The sequence below is a fragment of the Geotrypetes seraphini genome, chromosome 9, assembly GCF_902459505.1.
Source record: "Geotrypetes seraphini chromosome 9, aGeoSer1.1, whole genome shotgun sequence".
Taxonomy (NCBI): Eukaryota; Metazoa; Chordata; class Amphibia; order Gymnophiona; family Dermophiidae; genus Geotrypetes; species Geotrypetes seraphini.
The window spans coordinates 1,739,976-1,756,632 of NC_047092.1; the positions used below are offsets into that span (position 1 = coordinate 1,739,976).

Here is a 16,657-nt window from a genome sequence, read left to right on the forward strand (position 1 = left end):
ATGGCAGCTTTTTACATTTTTTCCATTGACATGAATGGGTGAAATCCGAATTTCTGTTTGTAGCTCCGCCCACGTGTGCAGGTGGGCCGCGAGACCCCCAGAACATATCACCCCAGGTAGTGAGGGATCTGCATACCAAGTTTCATTCAAATCGGTCAAGCCATTTTTGCATGATCGCGGCACATACACACATACATACCTCCGATTTTATATATATAGATAAGAATTGCCGCTGCTGGGTCAGACCAGTGGTCATCGTGTCCAGCAGTCTGCTCACGCGGTGGCCCTCTGGTCAAAGACCAGTGCCCTAACTGAGACCAGCCCTACCTGCATATGTCCATGTTCAGCAGGAACTTGTCTAGCTTTGCCTTGAAACCCTGGAGGGTGTTTTCCCCTATAACAGATTCCAGGAGAGCGTTCCAGTTTTCTACCACTCTCTGGGTGAAGAAGAACTTCCTTACGTTCGTACGGAATCGATCCCCTTTCAACTTTAGAGAGTGCCCTCTCGTTCTCCCTACCTTGGAGAGGGTGAACAACCTGTCCATATCTACTAGGGGGTCCTTTTATCAAGGCGCGGTAGGGGTTTAACGCGCAGAATACCTTGCATTAAACCACCTGCCGCGCTAGTTGCTAGCGCCTCCATTGACGAGGCGTTAGGTTTTTGGCTTGCCGCGGGGGTTAACGTGTGATTAAATGTCCGACGCGATAACCCTGCTAGCGCACCTTGATAAAAGGAGCCCTAAGTCTATCCCCTTCAGTACCTTGAATGTTTCGATCATGTCCCCTCTCAATCTTCTCTGTTCGAGGGAGAAGAGGCCCAGTTTCTCTAATCTCTCACTGTACGGCAACTCCTCCAGCCCCTTAACCATCTTAGTCGCTCTTTTCTGGACCCTTTCGAGTAGATATACTGAGCACCACCAGCTCATTTAGACACAGGTGTTCAGTGGTGATTGTTCTGAATACCTGGATCAATGATAGTACCTGGAATTTGTGTGATATGTCTGATTTTCAGCGCTGGAATGCTGTTTTGCACATAAATATTGAGAGCGCAAATATTTTATGCATAGAACATCACTCCCTAGCTTGATATTGAAATTAATTTGTTGGACCTTCAGATGTGTCCATCTATCCCTAAAGGTTTTCATCCTGGGTAGAGATTGACACGAGGACAAATTTTTCCCGGTCCCCACGGGAACTCATTTTCCTATCCCAGCGAGTTCTTCTCCTGTTCCTCATCTGCACAAGCATCAAACACTTTAAAATCCTAAGTGTTTGAGACTTGTGCGGTTAACGCAGAGCTTTCAGGAATAGGGCAGGGACAGGGACAATGACAAAACTCATGAGTTCCTGTGGGGATGGAGACAAATTTGTCCCTGTGTCATTCTCTAATCATGAGTAGTCATGATACACATTTTTGGATGAATTGGAATCTCTGGAGGTCTGGAACTCATTTGAATTACAAATCTGAGACGGTCAATGACACGTTGACATGTTTATTTATTTCTAGTTTATCCTAATTAAACAAACTGTGAAATGCCCAGTGTCTTTTGGGAGTCAGAAAACCATTGTACCCATGTGCTCTCTCGTGCTAGCCCACTTATTTTGTGCAGGGCCAATTTGCATATTATTTGGTTACTGAACTGGGGAGTAAAACGTCTGCCTTAGGAAGCTTTGCGCTGGACAATGTGCTGTTCTGAGATGTGTGCATAACTAAATAGGTTAATCAGCCAATCAGAGCCAATAATTGGGTGGCACAATGTGGCTTTTGCATGTGGATCTTTATAGCAAGAAGCAGGCACAGTCTTTTAACGTACAACTCAAAAGGAGTGGCCATCCACTACCACGAGTGTATTATCTCAAAAAAGGAATTATTGGAGAAATCAGATAAAGAGGCAGCAGTGCCAACTACTTGGATTATATCTGTAGCTCTTTCTATTGACAAAGTTTGGCGTTCCCTGATCTTTCACGGGAGACGCAGAAGCGTCGCTGTGAATTTCTCTTGATGAAACCTGGAATTGTGTCTTACGACATCCTTGCAAGTGTATAGTGTGTTATCGCACTGTTAAATATGTCTTTTTTGAGCCAAACCAGTTGACTTCTTTTTTTACCGTTGTCCCGTTTAGAAGTAGAAAATTCTTAAGCCCTATTGATTAGGGAATCTAACTCCTGTACTCAGCGTTATAGCCACTATGATGTTCATTTTTTCTTAGTTTCTCGCTAAATTGTATTATCCTGGATCCCAGAATTGAGGACTTGAGCATAATTAGCTAAGATTTATTCTTTTGTCTTTTTAGGTATTCTTCGATGTATATATAATAGCCAATATTGCTTTCTGTACAAGTTATTCTTGGTGATTTAATTTGAAAATCAATCAATAATTTTTTTTAAAGGAGTGGCCATGACAAGGGCATGGGGGGGGGGAATCAGTGACGTTCACTGAATTCTGGGGTTCCAGGCCTATATTACTAGCCAGGATTTACACCAGGTTTCATTTGGTGTCCATCCTCATGCCCCAAATTTGGTGTAGAATTGGGTTCCAAGTGCTATTCTATGAAAAGCGCTCCATCTGCATTATTTTTTGCTGCTGAATTTTGAGCACAATTTACTGAATTTAGTCTTAATTTTAATTCAAGGTTTCTACATCAGCCCCTCCTGTCCCTGAATTGGAGCAGTTTATCGTATAATGTTACAGAAATAGATTTTGGGCTCCTTTTGCTAAACAGTGGAAGAGGTTTCTGCCGCTCATAGGAATTCTTTGAGTGTCAGAGCATTTGCCTCCCCAGCCAGCAGCTTTGTAAAAGCCAGCATTTATCTTGATCCACTCAATCGTGTACAGGTAAAGAGTGAAAAGCAAGATCATCCATCCAGCCTTCAGGATCTCTGCTAATCGTAACTAAGCAGGTGCTAAGAAATCCAGACACGTACAACATCTACAAGTGAAGTATTTCAGTCCGGTTCCAGATAGATGATGGCTGCTTGCCAAGAAGAGAACAGTGAATACATCAATTACACTGCAGCAGATGTCATCTTTTTGAAGTTCATGTTGTCAGAGGCCAATATGCTACTGACAGAATCCATCTGGATCCAAAAGTATAATGTCGATTCCTTGCTGATTCCTCAACAGGAAAATAAACAAACACACCTGGATAACCAGGCCCAACAGGGTTTTAAAAAAATCTAAGAAAATGTGAACGCACTGACAACTCCTACAACTTTGGACAAAAAGGATGTTTCTCCCACTCAAGATACAAATGGTTACCTAGAATGACAATGAATTTCGCCAATATCTGATACAGCTTCTCTGGGTAGACCTTAGCGGAGTGCTATAATTCAAGGTGAAGGATACTTCAGAAGTCTTTGCCTTCATTTTAAGAGGGACTTATGAGCCTGTACATCAGCGCATGACACAAAACACCCTCAATCTGTCTGCTAGCTGAGACCCAGATCCAGCCCACATTCAATGAGCTTCTCTTCAATTTTGTTAAATTTCTCTGTGTGATCTGCACGGTAATAACACATTCCACACCCCAAAGGGGTATTTTTCAAGTTAAGATATTTAAGAACATAATTGCCGCTGCTGGGTCAGACCAGTAGTCCATCATGCCCAGTAGTCCGCTCACGCGATGACCCTCTGGTCAAAGACCAGCGCCCTAACTGAGATTAGCCCTACCTGCGTACGTCCTTGTTCAGCAGGAACTTGTCTAACTTTGCCTTGAATCCCTGGAGGGTGTTTTCTACCACTCTCTGGGTGAAGAAGAACTTCCTTATGTTTGTACGGAATCTATGTGTCCATTAGTGTCATTGCATACCCCTTGGTAAATAGGCTCGACTGTATACCATGGTGGATGTGTTCTGGTTTAGAGTCACCCTACAGAATGATTTTGATTGTGATTGATGCTTTAAAAACTGTCTACTGTATATTTTCTCTGTGATATCTGTATAATGCTTATTTGTTTTATAGAAAACCTGGTTTTGCATAGGTTGTCTACATAGAAAGAAAGTCACAATTGGAAGATCATTTCAGAAAAGGCGCAATTCACATGGAGCTTTTTTGTAAAATACCTTTTAAGACTGAGAAAAACGTGTAGGTTGCAGCATGTCCAGCAGGAAAAAGCAAGAGCTCACTCGGGATTTTCAATGTGTCATTATTGGTACTTAATTCTAGAAGCAATAAGAACATAAGAAGTTGCCTCCGCTGGGGCAGACCAGAGGTCCATCCTGCCCAGCGGTCCGCTCCCGCGGCGGCCCCTCAGGCCCACTGCCTGAGCAGTGGTCTGACTAATTTTATAATTTACCTCTAATCCTGTCCCTATAACCTTACCTCTACTCCTATCTATACCCCTCAATCCCTTTGTCCTCTAGGTACCTTTGAAGCCCTGTAGCGTACTTCTGCCTATCACATCCTCCGGCAGCGTGTTCCATGTATCCACCACCCTCTGTGTGAAAAAGAACTTCCTGGCGTTTGTTCTAAACCTTTCCCCTTTTAATTTCTCCGAGTGCCCCCTTGTACTTGTGGTTCCCCTTAGTTTGAAAAATCTGTCCCTGTCCACTTTTTCTATGCCCTTCATGATTTTGAAGGTTTCTATCATGTCTCCCCTGAGTCGTCGCTTTTCCAGGGAGAAAAGCCCCAGCTTTTTCAGTCTGTCAGTATATGAGAGGTCCCCAGTTAAAAAACTGAGACATTTGCATTTCTGATTTGGTTACAATGACAGAGATTGGCACATTTACCTCCCTTTGGAACGGTGCTTGCTGCAGACAGTGGCATAGTGAGGCTGAGAGGCGCTCGGGGCAGTGGTGCCCCACCCCCAATCCCCTTTTCCCTCCCCCGCACCTTTAGTTATTCACCGCCACAAGCAGCAAAAATTTCAAAATGCTCCTTGTAACCCCGTCGGCTCTCCCTCTGACATCACTTCCTATGTGCAGCACCTGGAAGTGACATCAGCAGGAGAGACGATGTGGTCACCAGGCGCACGTTGAAGTTGTTGCTCGCGGTGGTGAACTAGAGGTACAGGGGAAGGGAAAGAGTGGGAAGAGGGACCTAACGAGACTGGAAGAGTGGGCAAAAAAGTGGCAAATGAGTTTTAACATAGAGAAATGCAAGGTCATGCATGTAGGGAAAAAGAACCCGATGTTGAGCTACAAAATGGGGGGGATTATTGCTAGGGGTGATGGTGGACACAACACTGAAAGCATCAGCACAGTGTGGTACAGCCTCAAAGAAAGCGAACAGAATGCTGGGTATTATTAAAAAGGGTATCACAACCAGGACGAAGGAAGTCATCATGCCGCTGTATCGTGCAATGGTGCGCCCACATCTGGAGTACTGTGTCCAGTACTGGTCACTGTACCTCAAGAAGGACATGGCAGTACTTGAGGGGGTCCAGAGAAGAGCGACTAAACTGATAAAAGGTATGGAAAACTTTTCATTCACTGACAGGTTGAAAATGCTGGGGCTGTTTTCCCTGGAAAAGCGGAGACTTAGAGGAGACATGATAGAAACCTTCAAAATCCTGAAGGGCATAGAGAAGGTAGACAGGGACAGATTCTTCAGACTGTGGGGAACCACAAGTACAAGGGGTCACTCGGAGAAACTGAGAGGGGACAGGTTTAGAACAAATGCTAGGAAATTCTCTTTTACCCAGAGGGTGGTTGACACATGGAACGCGCTTCTGGAGGTTGTGATAGGCCAGAGCACATTACAGGGGTTCAAGGAAGGTTTAGATAGGTTCCTAAAGGATAAGGGGATTGAGGGGTACAGATAGAAGTAGAGGTAGGTTATAGAAATGGTCAGGAACCACTTCACAGGTCATAGACCTGATGGGCCGCCGCGGGAGCGGACCACTGGGCGCGATGGACCTCTGGTCTGACCCAGTGGAGGCAACTTCTTATGTTCTTAAGAGGTGGAGACGGCCCCATCCACACGAAGCCTAGGGCAGATCGCCATGCCTCACCCCCATACGCCACTGGCTGCAGACACTCATATGTCATAAGAACATAAGAATAGCCTTACTGGGCCAGACCAATGGTCAATCAAGCCCAGTAGCCCATTCTCACAGTGGCCAATCCATGTCCCTAGTACCTGGCCAACACCCAAAGAGTAGTATCATTCCATATAGAATCTCAAAGAATAGCAAGATTCCAGAATCCCAAAGACTAACAAGATTCTAGAATCCTAAAGAGTAGCAACATTCCATGTTACCGATCCAGGGTGAGCAGTGGCTTCCCCCATGTCTTTCTCAATAATAGACTCTGGATTTTTCCTCCAGGAACTTGTCCAAACCTTTCTTAAAACCAGCTACGCTATCTGCTCTTACCACAACCTCTGGCAATGCGTTCAAGAGCTTAACTATTCTCTGAGTGAAAAAAAAATTTCTCCTATTGGTTTTAAAAGTATTTTCCTGTAACTTCATTGAGTGTCCCCTAGTCTTTGTAATTTTTGACGGAGTGAAAAATCGATCCACTATTTAGATGTGTTAGAGACATGCAAGTTTTCTAAAATTGCCTCTTATTATCCACTAGCGGCTACCACTGCGGTAACTGCCCAAAGCCCATAGGAATTTAAAGGGCTTCGGGGGTTTTGCCATGTGGCAGTTGATAGCGTGGCTTGTTAAAGGGGGGCATATTATTTTTATGTTTATTCAAATTTGATATACCGCCTTGTCCTGCAAAAGGTAAACACGATGTACAATATAAAATAATACAAAATAACTTGAAAGGAATGACAATCACACATTCCCGGGAAGGGAGGGAGAGATATGTTATATATTAACCTGAGTTTCATCTGCCATGGGGGCAGATGTGGGGGATTTTTGCACAAGTAGTTGCAAGCGGTTACATGCCGTTCATTAATAATGAGTGAGCTCCCATTGGAAGAGTTCTATTTTTCACACAAGTTAAAAATGTGCAGTGATTAAACCATGAATGTGGTTAAGCCAACAGCCGATAACCCCTCTCCCCCCTTTTACAAAACTCTACTGTGTTTTTTATTGCCAGCTGCAATCGTAACAGCTCCGACGCTCATGGAATTCTACGAGTGTCAGAGCTGTTACCGCCATGGACGGTGCTAAAACCATGCTAAGGTTTTGTAAAAGGGGGGAGATGACTTGATTAGAAACAAGGGCCTATGGAAACTGCAGAGCCCCCCTTGGTATGCCTTCCCTTCACATGTCATATAACCCTGCTGATCTGGGATGTTCCTTCATTTATTTATTAAGGAATGACTGAGTTTATCCAGATTTTCTTAAAGTCTTCTACTGTCATTTCTACCACATCCTCTTGGAGGTCATTCAATGCATGAAATAACTCTCCGAAGTTACTCCTCAGAGTACGAAAGCAGAAAGTGGAACACGAGTTTCTGGATATCCAGGAAATAGTTTATGAATTCACATAATCATATTAAAACAGAATGAAGCAACCTCAGCGTTTATTAGGTACAAAAATGTCACTGTACAAGCTTATATGAGTGAGACTCGGACCCTACTCGGTCCGTGTTTTGGCAAATTCTCAGCCTTCATCAGGGGCCCTAAATGAATGGACACAAATTGTGTGGTCTCTAATACCTCAGATCAACTTATAAGATGTATTGTGTACGGGAAAAATCTTCCAAATGTGAATTAATAATCTATATTTCCTGGACATTTAGAAATTCGTGTTCCCCTTTGTGCTTTCGTCTCTCGATCTGAACTCCTCAGAGTATCTCTTCCTTCTTCAAATCAAGGCCTCATGTTCTCAATTATCTGTCCACGAGAAAAGGTTTGGTTGCAGTGCATTCAGATGTTTCTTCCACATTAAGAGGTCCTCTTACGAAACTACTTACTCCAACATAAAAGGGCTTACTGCGGGATGTGCTCCTGCACTCCCTGCTCCCAGACATGACCATCCATGAAAAATGAAAAAGAAGTTTTTCGTGTGCTGGGAATGTGCGCCAATTGAGAACTTATCATTTCTGTGTCCACATTACCATGCACTTTTCAGCTCAGGATTGCTGCAGGAGCCTTTATCACTGACAAAAAAGGTGTCAATCAATGCATGACCATGAAAGGAACATAGAGAAAATCAGTAAAAATGGCCTTAGTGCACTGGAAATATCCGTGTAAGAGAAAACTAAGGCCACATTTCCCCTTAGATTAGTAAAAAGACCTCTTTGTCCTCTGAAATATGCATGTATTTTTTATTTTTTTTTGTCAAATGTAAATGCATGCCCATTTGTCACCTGCATAGTAGTTGACACAGATAAACTGAAGACAATAATTTGTCAAAAGTGCCCTGTTCATGAGTTTGAATGTAGCAAAGAGGGAACACGCAGAGTAAAACACCAAGAATGAAAAGAAGAATGAAAACTGCTCAGACTCCAAGAACACCACCAACGTAAGGAATGAAAACCAGAAGAGCACGTCATGAAAACATCTAAAAGACCGTCATACACAGAGATGGCCAGCGTTGAATATCCGGGAATAACACTGGCATTTCCATATGAATACCTAACTCCTTAGTTTTAAAATTAGACCTGGAAACCCTTTGTGTAAATGAGGAGTGACCTAGTGATGGAGCTGCTTTCTCAGCACCCTGAGGTTGAGGGATCAAATCCCTGTCAATGAATCCTCCATTGTCCCAGGGACATAATAAGTACCTGTATATATGTGAATCAACCACAAAAAGATGGCATACGAGTCCAACCCCCTTTCCCCTATTATATTTTGCATTCTGAAGTTGCATGAAGTGAGGACAGGTCCCTAAAATGTGCAAAAGTATTCTCTAAATGGTGCCAATTTTTTAAGGCACCCAAGCTCAGTAAAATTGCCATTTCAACACCATTTTTAACTGCATTTCAAAGTGCCTTTGAGTCAACCACCAACAGTGAGGAATTCTCCCTGTGATGTTTCAAGGCAGAGTACAGGAGTGGTGGCTCCACTATGTTGATGCTGCCCAACATAGAGTCCTGCAGCCTACAGCACCTGATTGTCCCCAGTGGGATCTCATCCAGGTACTAGCCAGGCCTGGCCTTGCTTAGCTTCTGATAGCAAGAGTGGGCCTACCCAGGGAGGCCAGGCTGTAAGCTCAAGGTGCTTACTAGCATCTAAAAAAATCAACACCAGAATTGTGATTCTGTAGGCGCTTTAGGCCGTCTAATGCCACTGTAGGTGTGGCTAACGCTGGAAGTGGCATTAGGCGGCCTAAAACACTTACACAGACAGGATTCACATCAAAGGTAGGCCTGGTAAACCGGCACCATTTCATGATTCACACACAATCAGCAGCTGCTTTTAATGCAGCTGCCGACAATGGCACCAGTTAGAGAATCAAAGTGCTTTGACTTTCCACACGTGGCTCTCTCAAATGAGCAGTTAATGTTTGTTACTCATTTCTGTCTCGATGCTCTTATTCCTTGAAACCAATCCTAATCTATGTAAATGATATTATGTTGTATGTCTAATTTTATAAACTGTAATCTATCTTCAGTTTCCTAAGAAAACATGGAACGGAATCCCAGGCCACTTTCATGGTCAGTGTTCATTCCCTGCCTCTCAATGACACACAGAATAGCACTTCCTCACTAATAGCTAGAACCTCAGGGTTTTTTTCCTGGTATAAATGAGTTTTTGGTGAACAAGCCTCTAATTCTGTTGCGTCCAATTTCTTGGTCATTAGCAAAGAATAAAATCCAAGATACCAAAAGTGAATCAAGGAATGTATCAAAGACATGGCATTTCAGACAAGCTATAAACTGAATTCCTCAAAAGGAGCAGGCAATTGTGCAGGCACCAGCAGTATTCTGTACTGGTGCCCATACAGGTAAGATCGTCCTTTCTTTGCCCTCTTAACTATGTACATGCCGGCACTGAGATCAGTCGGCATCTGCATCGGAAGTTGAATGCTAATGCTTAGACAATGAATATCTGAGTTAAAGGCAGCTCCAATACTGCTGACCACTGTGTGTGAGTGAGGGGAGAGGGGAAAACATATTAAAGAGTCAAATGGCATTTAAACCTATAAAGATGAACATCAGCTGAAAATAGGAACAGTATGAGCGCCGAGAGCAGCGTGAAGCATTCGGCGCGGCTCCCATCGTGATTTAGTAAAAGGGGAAATAGGTTTTTAAATGTAGGTGCTCTGCGTGATTTGAATATCACCTGTTTTCTTTACATTATTTCAACATTCATTTGTTGAGAGCATTGAAAAATGCAAAACTATCACTATCAACTGTACTAAAGCATTTAACATCATTTTAAAAGGCCTGAATTACATTTTCTTGGCATTCCTTCACCTAGAACATGCGTATGGTTTTAACATATATATATATATATATAGACTACATACCTCTATTAGATGTGGAGTGGGGTTAAATCCACACAGATTGCACACTATCCTTTTGCATTCTGTACATGTGTTAAAGTTGGGAGGATCCTTAGACCCAATATTTAATTCAGTTTTGCAAAGCTGGCATGCCTTTTTGGCCTGAGTGAGCTTCGGTAACTCCAGATCTCCTGAAATGTCCTTAGATTCCACCCCTTCAGGTTTACTTTCTTTAGCAAAAGCCTCTTTCTGTTCTAGCCTTAGGCCCTTCACAGTTGCAATGCTATCTGCTTTGGGCAGTTTCCTCTCTAGTTCTCTACGTCCAGAAATTTCTCTAGTTTCCACAGTTTGAGGTTTGATGTCTTTAGCGAAAGCTTCCTTCTGTTCCGCCTTTGTGTCCTTAACAAATATCATGCTATCTGCTTTAGACGGTTTCCTCTCGACTGTTGCAGATCCAGAAACGTCTTTAGATTCTACCACTTTGGCTTTGCTGTCTTTAGTAGGAACCGGTTTCTGCTCCAGCTTTGTATCCTTAACAGTTACCATGTTATCTGTTTTGGATTTTTTCTTCTCTACTGCTGCGTCTTTAGATTCTATCACTTTGGCTTTGCTTTCTTTAGCAAGAACCGGTTTTTGCTCTGGTTTTGTGTCTTTACCATCTGCTTTGGATGGTTTCTTCTGCAGCAGTGGGTGTCCAGGGACTTCTTTAGATGCCACCTGAGGTTTACTGGTTATCGTGGGATCCTGTTTCTGCTCCGGCTTTGTTGCAGTGATATTCGTTTTAGGAAGTTCCATTTTTTCAACTGCTGAAGGTTTTGTTTCAATTTTTATGGGTGCTGTTCTTGAAGATGATGTAGCCTGGCTAACTTCTTTGGGTGGTATCTTTGAAATGTGTGGTTGTGATGGAGATGGAGGGGGCTGTTTACTAGCAGAGCCTTGAGTACCCTGGGGTTGAGTGCTCCCTTGGGTTGCTGTAGACATAAAACTAGAGGCCTGGTTGAATATGGATGCTCCAAATCCAAACAGTTTCCCTGTTACTGTTTCTTGAGGGGTGGTAGGTTGGAACTTAGGGGTTTCAGTCATGCTTCCTAAGTTAAGACTGAAACGCCTTGCTTGCTCTTTAGATTTTGGTGGCTCTTGATTATGTAGTAGACTTGGTTTGAGTCCAACAGATCCTTTTGGCACTTGCATGACTTCGGATTTAGGGTGCATTTTAGTTTCGGCTTTCTTGGGATCTTCTTTAACTGATTTTGGTTCAACAAGCTTTGGAGCCTCTATTTCTTTTATAGGGTCAGATCCTAAAGGCTTATAATCTGTTGTTTGATCAGAAATAAGCTGCTGGCCTCGGGGATCGGAGGTGATATCCATATGCCTATCTGAAAGAATAACTTGTGATGGCTTGGCAAGATCAGATCTTTCCAAATCAATGGACTGAGGCAGGACTGACGATGACACTTTGGCAGCTTGTGATCCTTCTTTTATCAAAGAGGTTTGAGGGACAGATGCTGCCTTAATGGAATGTTTTTGCATAATGGATTGCCCTAAGTCATCCTTCACAATCTTTAGTTGTCTCTGGTCTGATTTGAGTTCAGGCTTCAACTCCTGAGAAAGTTTTGGGACTTGAGAATCAATAAGTGTCTGTTTTGCCCTCAGTGGAGGAGAACCTACCATTGATGGCTGCTTCGTTAGACCTGTTGTCTTTTTGGGTTCTGGAGGTTTGGTGTGGTCAGATCTTTTCTGCGGAGGTTGCTGTGGCTGGGAAACTTGCTTAGTAGGTGAAGAAGCAGGAAGTGTTTTTGGCTTTGGCTGAAGAAGCTTTGAGGCAGGGCCAGGAACTGCAGCAATATCCATGGCTAGTGCCCGTGTCATCTGGCAATTCAAACAAAGCCATTCTTTGATCTATGGAACGAAGAAATGAAAAAATTCATTATGTTAGCAAAGCTGTAAATAAAATACAATTATTACAATACTACATTTTTGGAAATTCTAAAAATAATGCATTTCAGTTTTCCTCTTTTGCAGGCAGAAACATTAGTTCAAACTTTAGTTAAAAGCCCTCCTACATTGGCAGGAAACTCTCTCCCCATCTTAAATTTAGAGAGAGGCAGAGCACAGTTACACTATTTATGTTTTAAAACCTCCAAATATCTGCATTGAACTGAATTAGCATATCCCTCCCACCCCTCAACCCTACAGAAGCATTTAAGAGCATCATCTCCTGCTGCTGGGCCAAATGTCATGATAAAAATCTTGTGGCTTTGCAACTTTTATTGTAAAGCTTAACCCAGTAGTACAAGATGTGTGTAAGCATTTAACTGGTTGCTGAGATGGGGGAAGGGAATTAGCTAAGAGGTCCTTTTACTAAATCTTAGAATGCACCAATGGACATTAGTGTGGACTGTGCTACATGACCCAAAGATACAAAATAGGAGGTAAAGCATTTAGGGCCTGATTATATATTAGACGCCAATATCGATGGCCGCCTAAGAAGCCGCCATCGATCGTGCATCAATCATACATTGGCGTCCTATTCATAATCATGTCTACACTCCAGCATTTTGCAGGCCTGTCTCGCATCTACGGAGACGCACACTGATGCTTAAGCCTACCCAAGGCCACTTCTGGGAGAAACCACTCCCATGGCTCACCTTGGGCGTGCTTAAGTGTGGGTATGTGTCTCTGTAGAAGCACTACAGAGGCCTATAATGTAGGTGTCTTGTCTCTGACATCTTTAAAAAAAAAAATGTGCGCCTCGTTTGACTACCAGATGGTGGTAGGACGCTTACCACTGTCTGCAATCAGGATGCATGTTTTGAGAATTAGGGCTTTTAGGGTGCACTAATTCCATTAGCACACACTATGCTTTAGTAAAAGGGCCCCTACAAAAATTCAATTCAAATACCAGAAGGTTGTTGCAACCAGGGAGTGGCCGAGCCTCCTTCTTGATTGCTTTCACCCCCCTCCAAATCCTTGCACTGCAATGAATGCTTAGAAAGTACTTATTTCACTGCTGGTGACATTGTCAGTGAACATAAGAATAGCCTTACTGGGTCAGACCAATGGTCCATCAAGCCCAGTAGCCCGTTCTCACGGTGGCCAATCCAGGTCACTTGTTCCTGGCCAAAACCCAAGGAGTAGCAACATTCCTTATAGAATTTCAAAGAATAGCAAGATTCCGGAATCCCAACGAGAAATAAGATTCTAGAATCCCAAAGAGTATCAACATTCCATGCTACCGATCCAGGGCAAGCAGTGGCTTCCCTTATGTCTTTCTCAATAATAGACTATGGACTTTTCCTCCAAGAAATTGTCCAAACCTTCTTAAAACCAGCTACGCTATCCGCTCTTACCACAACCTCCGGCAAAAATGGCATTATATTTATCTTTTAATTATGTGGTTTTACATTCAGCTACTTTCTCATATTTCCCTTCTGTCCTGGTGGACTCTTAGCTAGTATAACTGGCACAATGAGGGGATTAAGTAACTTGCCCAGGGTCACAAGGAACAGTGATGGGTTTGAACCCTCAGCCTCAGGGTACAAAGGCTGTAGCTCTAACCACAGAGCTACACACTCAGATAAGAATAGGTGCTGGGGTATCTAATCATACTTTGGATTTGGACCCTATTTCAGCTTCCTGTGGGTTTGAACCCATGATGGAAGCAGTGCCTTTAACCACTGAGCCAGAGGTGCTCTAAAAGCTTAACCAGTATTAACCTCACCTGCTTTCCCAGAAGGAGGGCTCATCTGGGAGTTAAACCCAGGACCTCTCACACCCTAAGCGAGAATCATACCCGTAGACTCAGTCAAAAATTACAAAGACTAGGGAACACTCGATGAAGTTACAGGGAAATACTTTTAAAACCAATAGGAGGAAATATTTTTTCACTCAGAGAATAGTTAAGCTCTGGAACGCGTTGCCAGAGGTTGTGGTAAGAGTGGATAGCGAAGCTGGTTTTAAGAAAGGTTTGGACAAATTCATGGAGAAAAAGTCCATAGTCTGTTATTAAGACATGGGGGAAGCCTCTGCTTGCCCTGGATTGGTAGCATGTAAGTTGCTACTCTTTGGGATTCTGTATGGAAAGTTGCTACTCCTTGGGTTTTGACCAGTTACTAGGGACCTGGATTGGCTACTGGGCTTGATGGACCATTGGTCTTACCCAGTAAAGCTATTCTTATGTTCTCATGTAACAAACAGCAGTACAGTGCAGTGTGTTTCTATCACCTGGAAGGGGACTTGACAACCACATCTAATCGTGCAGATAACGATGGCAGTGTACTGTCACTTGCACCAACAGGACATGTCACTAATGTAATGTAATATGCACCTTTGCTCACCCCAGTAATTTCTTCCTGCAACTTTGTAGTTCCAACAAAATCGAGAACAGGGTTCAGATCAGATACTGTGATCTGGGGATGCTCATCTGTTTTGCATTCCCCTAAATATCTCTAAGTCATTGCAATTTTTTCAAGCAGGAAAGATAATACATTGACATAAATACAATAAGTGAGTGAGGACCGAAAGTTCAGCAATCCTAGAGCCTGAATCTGGTCAGTTGTAAGCAATGAGGGCTGTCAACACTGCACAACCTCATGGGAGCCATTTATCTACTATTTATAATAATAATAATTACTATTATTCTATAACTGACACGTCCACATGGCTGAGAATTGACTGGCTATCCAGACAGTCTAGTCTGCACACTTTAACAGTCACCAAATTCTTAATTGCCTTCTTTCCATTTACAGAATAACAGCGAAATAAAAGGTCAGCACACAGGCTATAGATAAATCCCTTTTACTGTACTAATTTATCAATTTGAGATTAGTTTTCAAGAGCTCTGCCTTTTCCTCTCTTAATTCATATATAAAAGAAGGGAGTAAAATAGCACTTAAGTCTAGCACAATGCTTCTCAGGTCTTCAGGAAATCCACAACGATTCCGGATGAGGTAGATTTGAATGCACCCCATCCTATCTAGTCTAATCCCTGCAATTCTCTGACTAAGAGCACGGATTGCAGTTTCTTCCTGAACATATTATTTAACCAGCCAGTAGGTGTCACTGTTGATCAATGACAGAGAGATTCTTTTTCATGGAGACCATAAATTCTGCCTTTGCAGCTTCATCAACCCTGCAAACCAAGGCCATTGTGTTATTCCTACATTTCCATTGAAAAAGCAAATCAAAGAACAATATAAAAACAAGTATGAATTCATCAAAAACATGGGGAGGGCATAATAAAAAAAAAATCCACGTCTAAGTCCCTTTTAGGCCTAAGGCCCAGGCGCCCAAAGTAGGCAGCAGGGAAATGTCCATTCTTGGAAAATCATCCAAAATGTATTTTTTTTAGAATAGTCTAGAAACATAGAAACAGACGGCAGATAAGGGCCACGGCCCATCTAATAATAATAATAATAATAATAATAATAATAATAATAATAATAACTTTATTTTTCTATACCGCCATAGTCAGGCGACTTCTAGGCGGTTTACATTGTAAGAAGGCTGGACATTCAGCGAATAACAAGTACAGTACATTACTAATACAATACAATAAATTCACATATAATATAGTAGAGTGAGTCCAAATTCAAAACATACAATAAGTTTAAATACAGTACCGAATAAAGAGACTAGATGCAGTACAATAGTCTAAATGGTAACTTACATATTAATTGGAGATCTAAGGGTAATGAGTGTCTGAAAGATTTAGAACATCCGTGAGAGGGGTCTTAGTGGGGAAGGGACCGTTTTAGCCGATGAATTTAGCGAATAGGGTGGTTTTGATCGATTTGTGGAAAGTATTATAAGTCATGTTTGGTTCGTTTATGTGGTTTTTCAGCCAGGTTTGCTGTCTATTCGCTTGGAACTGGAAGGTTCTGTCCAGGAAGGATTTGTATCTGCAGCCTGTAATCTTTGGGTATGCAAAGATGTTTTTGTTTCTGGTCGTTCTTGTGGGGTTGTATAGGGTGAAGTGAGTTTGTAGGTATGAAGGTGCTAGTCCCCAGGCTTGTTTGAAACAGGTGCAAGCGAATTTGAATAGAATTCGCGCTTCTATTGGAAGCCAGTGTAGTTTTTTGTAGTAGGGGCTGATGTGATCGTTTTTTCTTAGCCCAAAAATTAGGCGAACGGCGGTGTTTTGTATTAGTCTCAGTTTTATTATAGTCTGCCCACCCTAATGACCCTCCCCTATCTTTGCCTTGTGAATAGATCCCATGTGCCGATCCCATTTGGCCTTAAAATCAGGCACGCTGCTGGCCTCAATCACCTGCAGTGGAAGACTATTCCAGCGATCAACCACCCTTTCAGTGAAAAAGAATTTCCTACCTGAAAGTTCAGGCGTTTAATCGCCCAGACCGCTACT

The 16,657-nt window shown here is 42.7% G+C and overlaps 1 protein-coding gene across 1 annotated transcript in view; it reads right to left on the reverse strand.

Moving 5' to 3' along the window:
• The window catches only part of PCLO (piccolo presynaptic cytomatrix protein), a 283,861-nt gene that overhangs the window by 239,921 nt on the left and 27,283 nt on the right, over nucleotides 1-16,657 (reverse strand). Inside the window, exons 3-4 of the mRNA XM_033958826.1 lie at nucleotides 11,084-12,192; nucleotides 10,318-10,591 (exon numbers count right to left, since the gene is read on the reverse strand). Of these exons, the coding sequence (XP_033814717.1) occupies nucleotides 10,318-10,591; nucleotides 11,084-12,192 (1,383 nt within the window). The remainder of the gene's footprint in view (nucleotides 1-10,317; nucleotides 10,592-11,083; nucleotides 12,193-16,657) is intronic.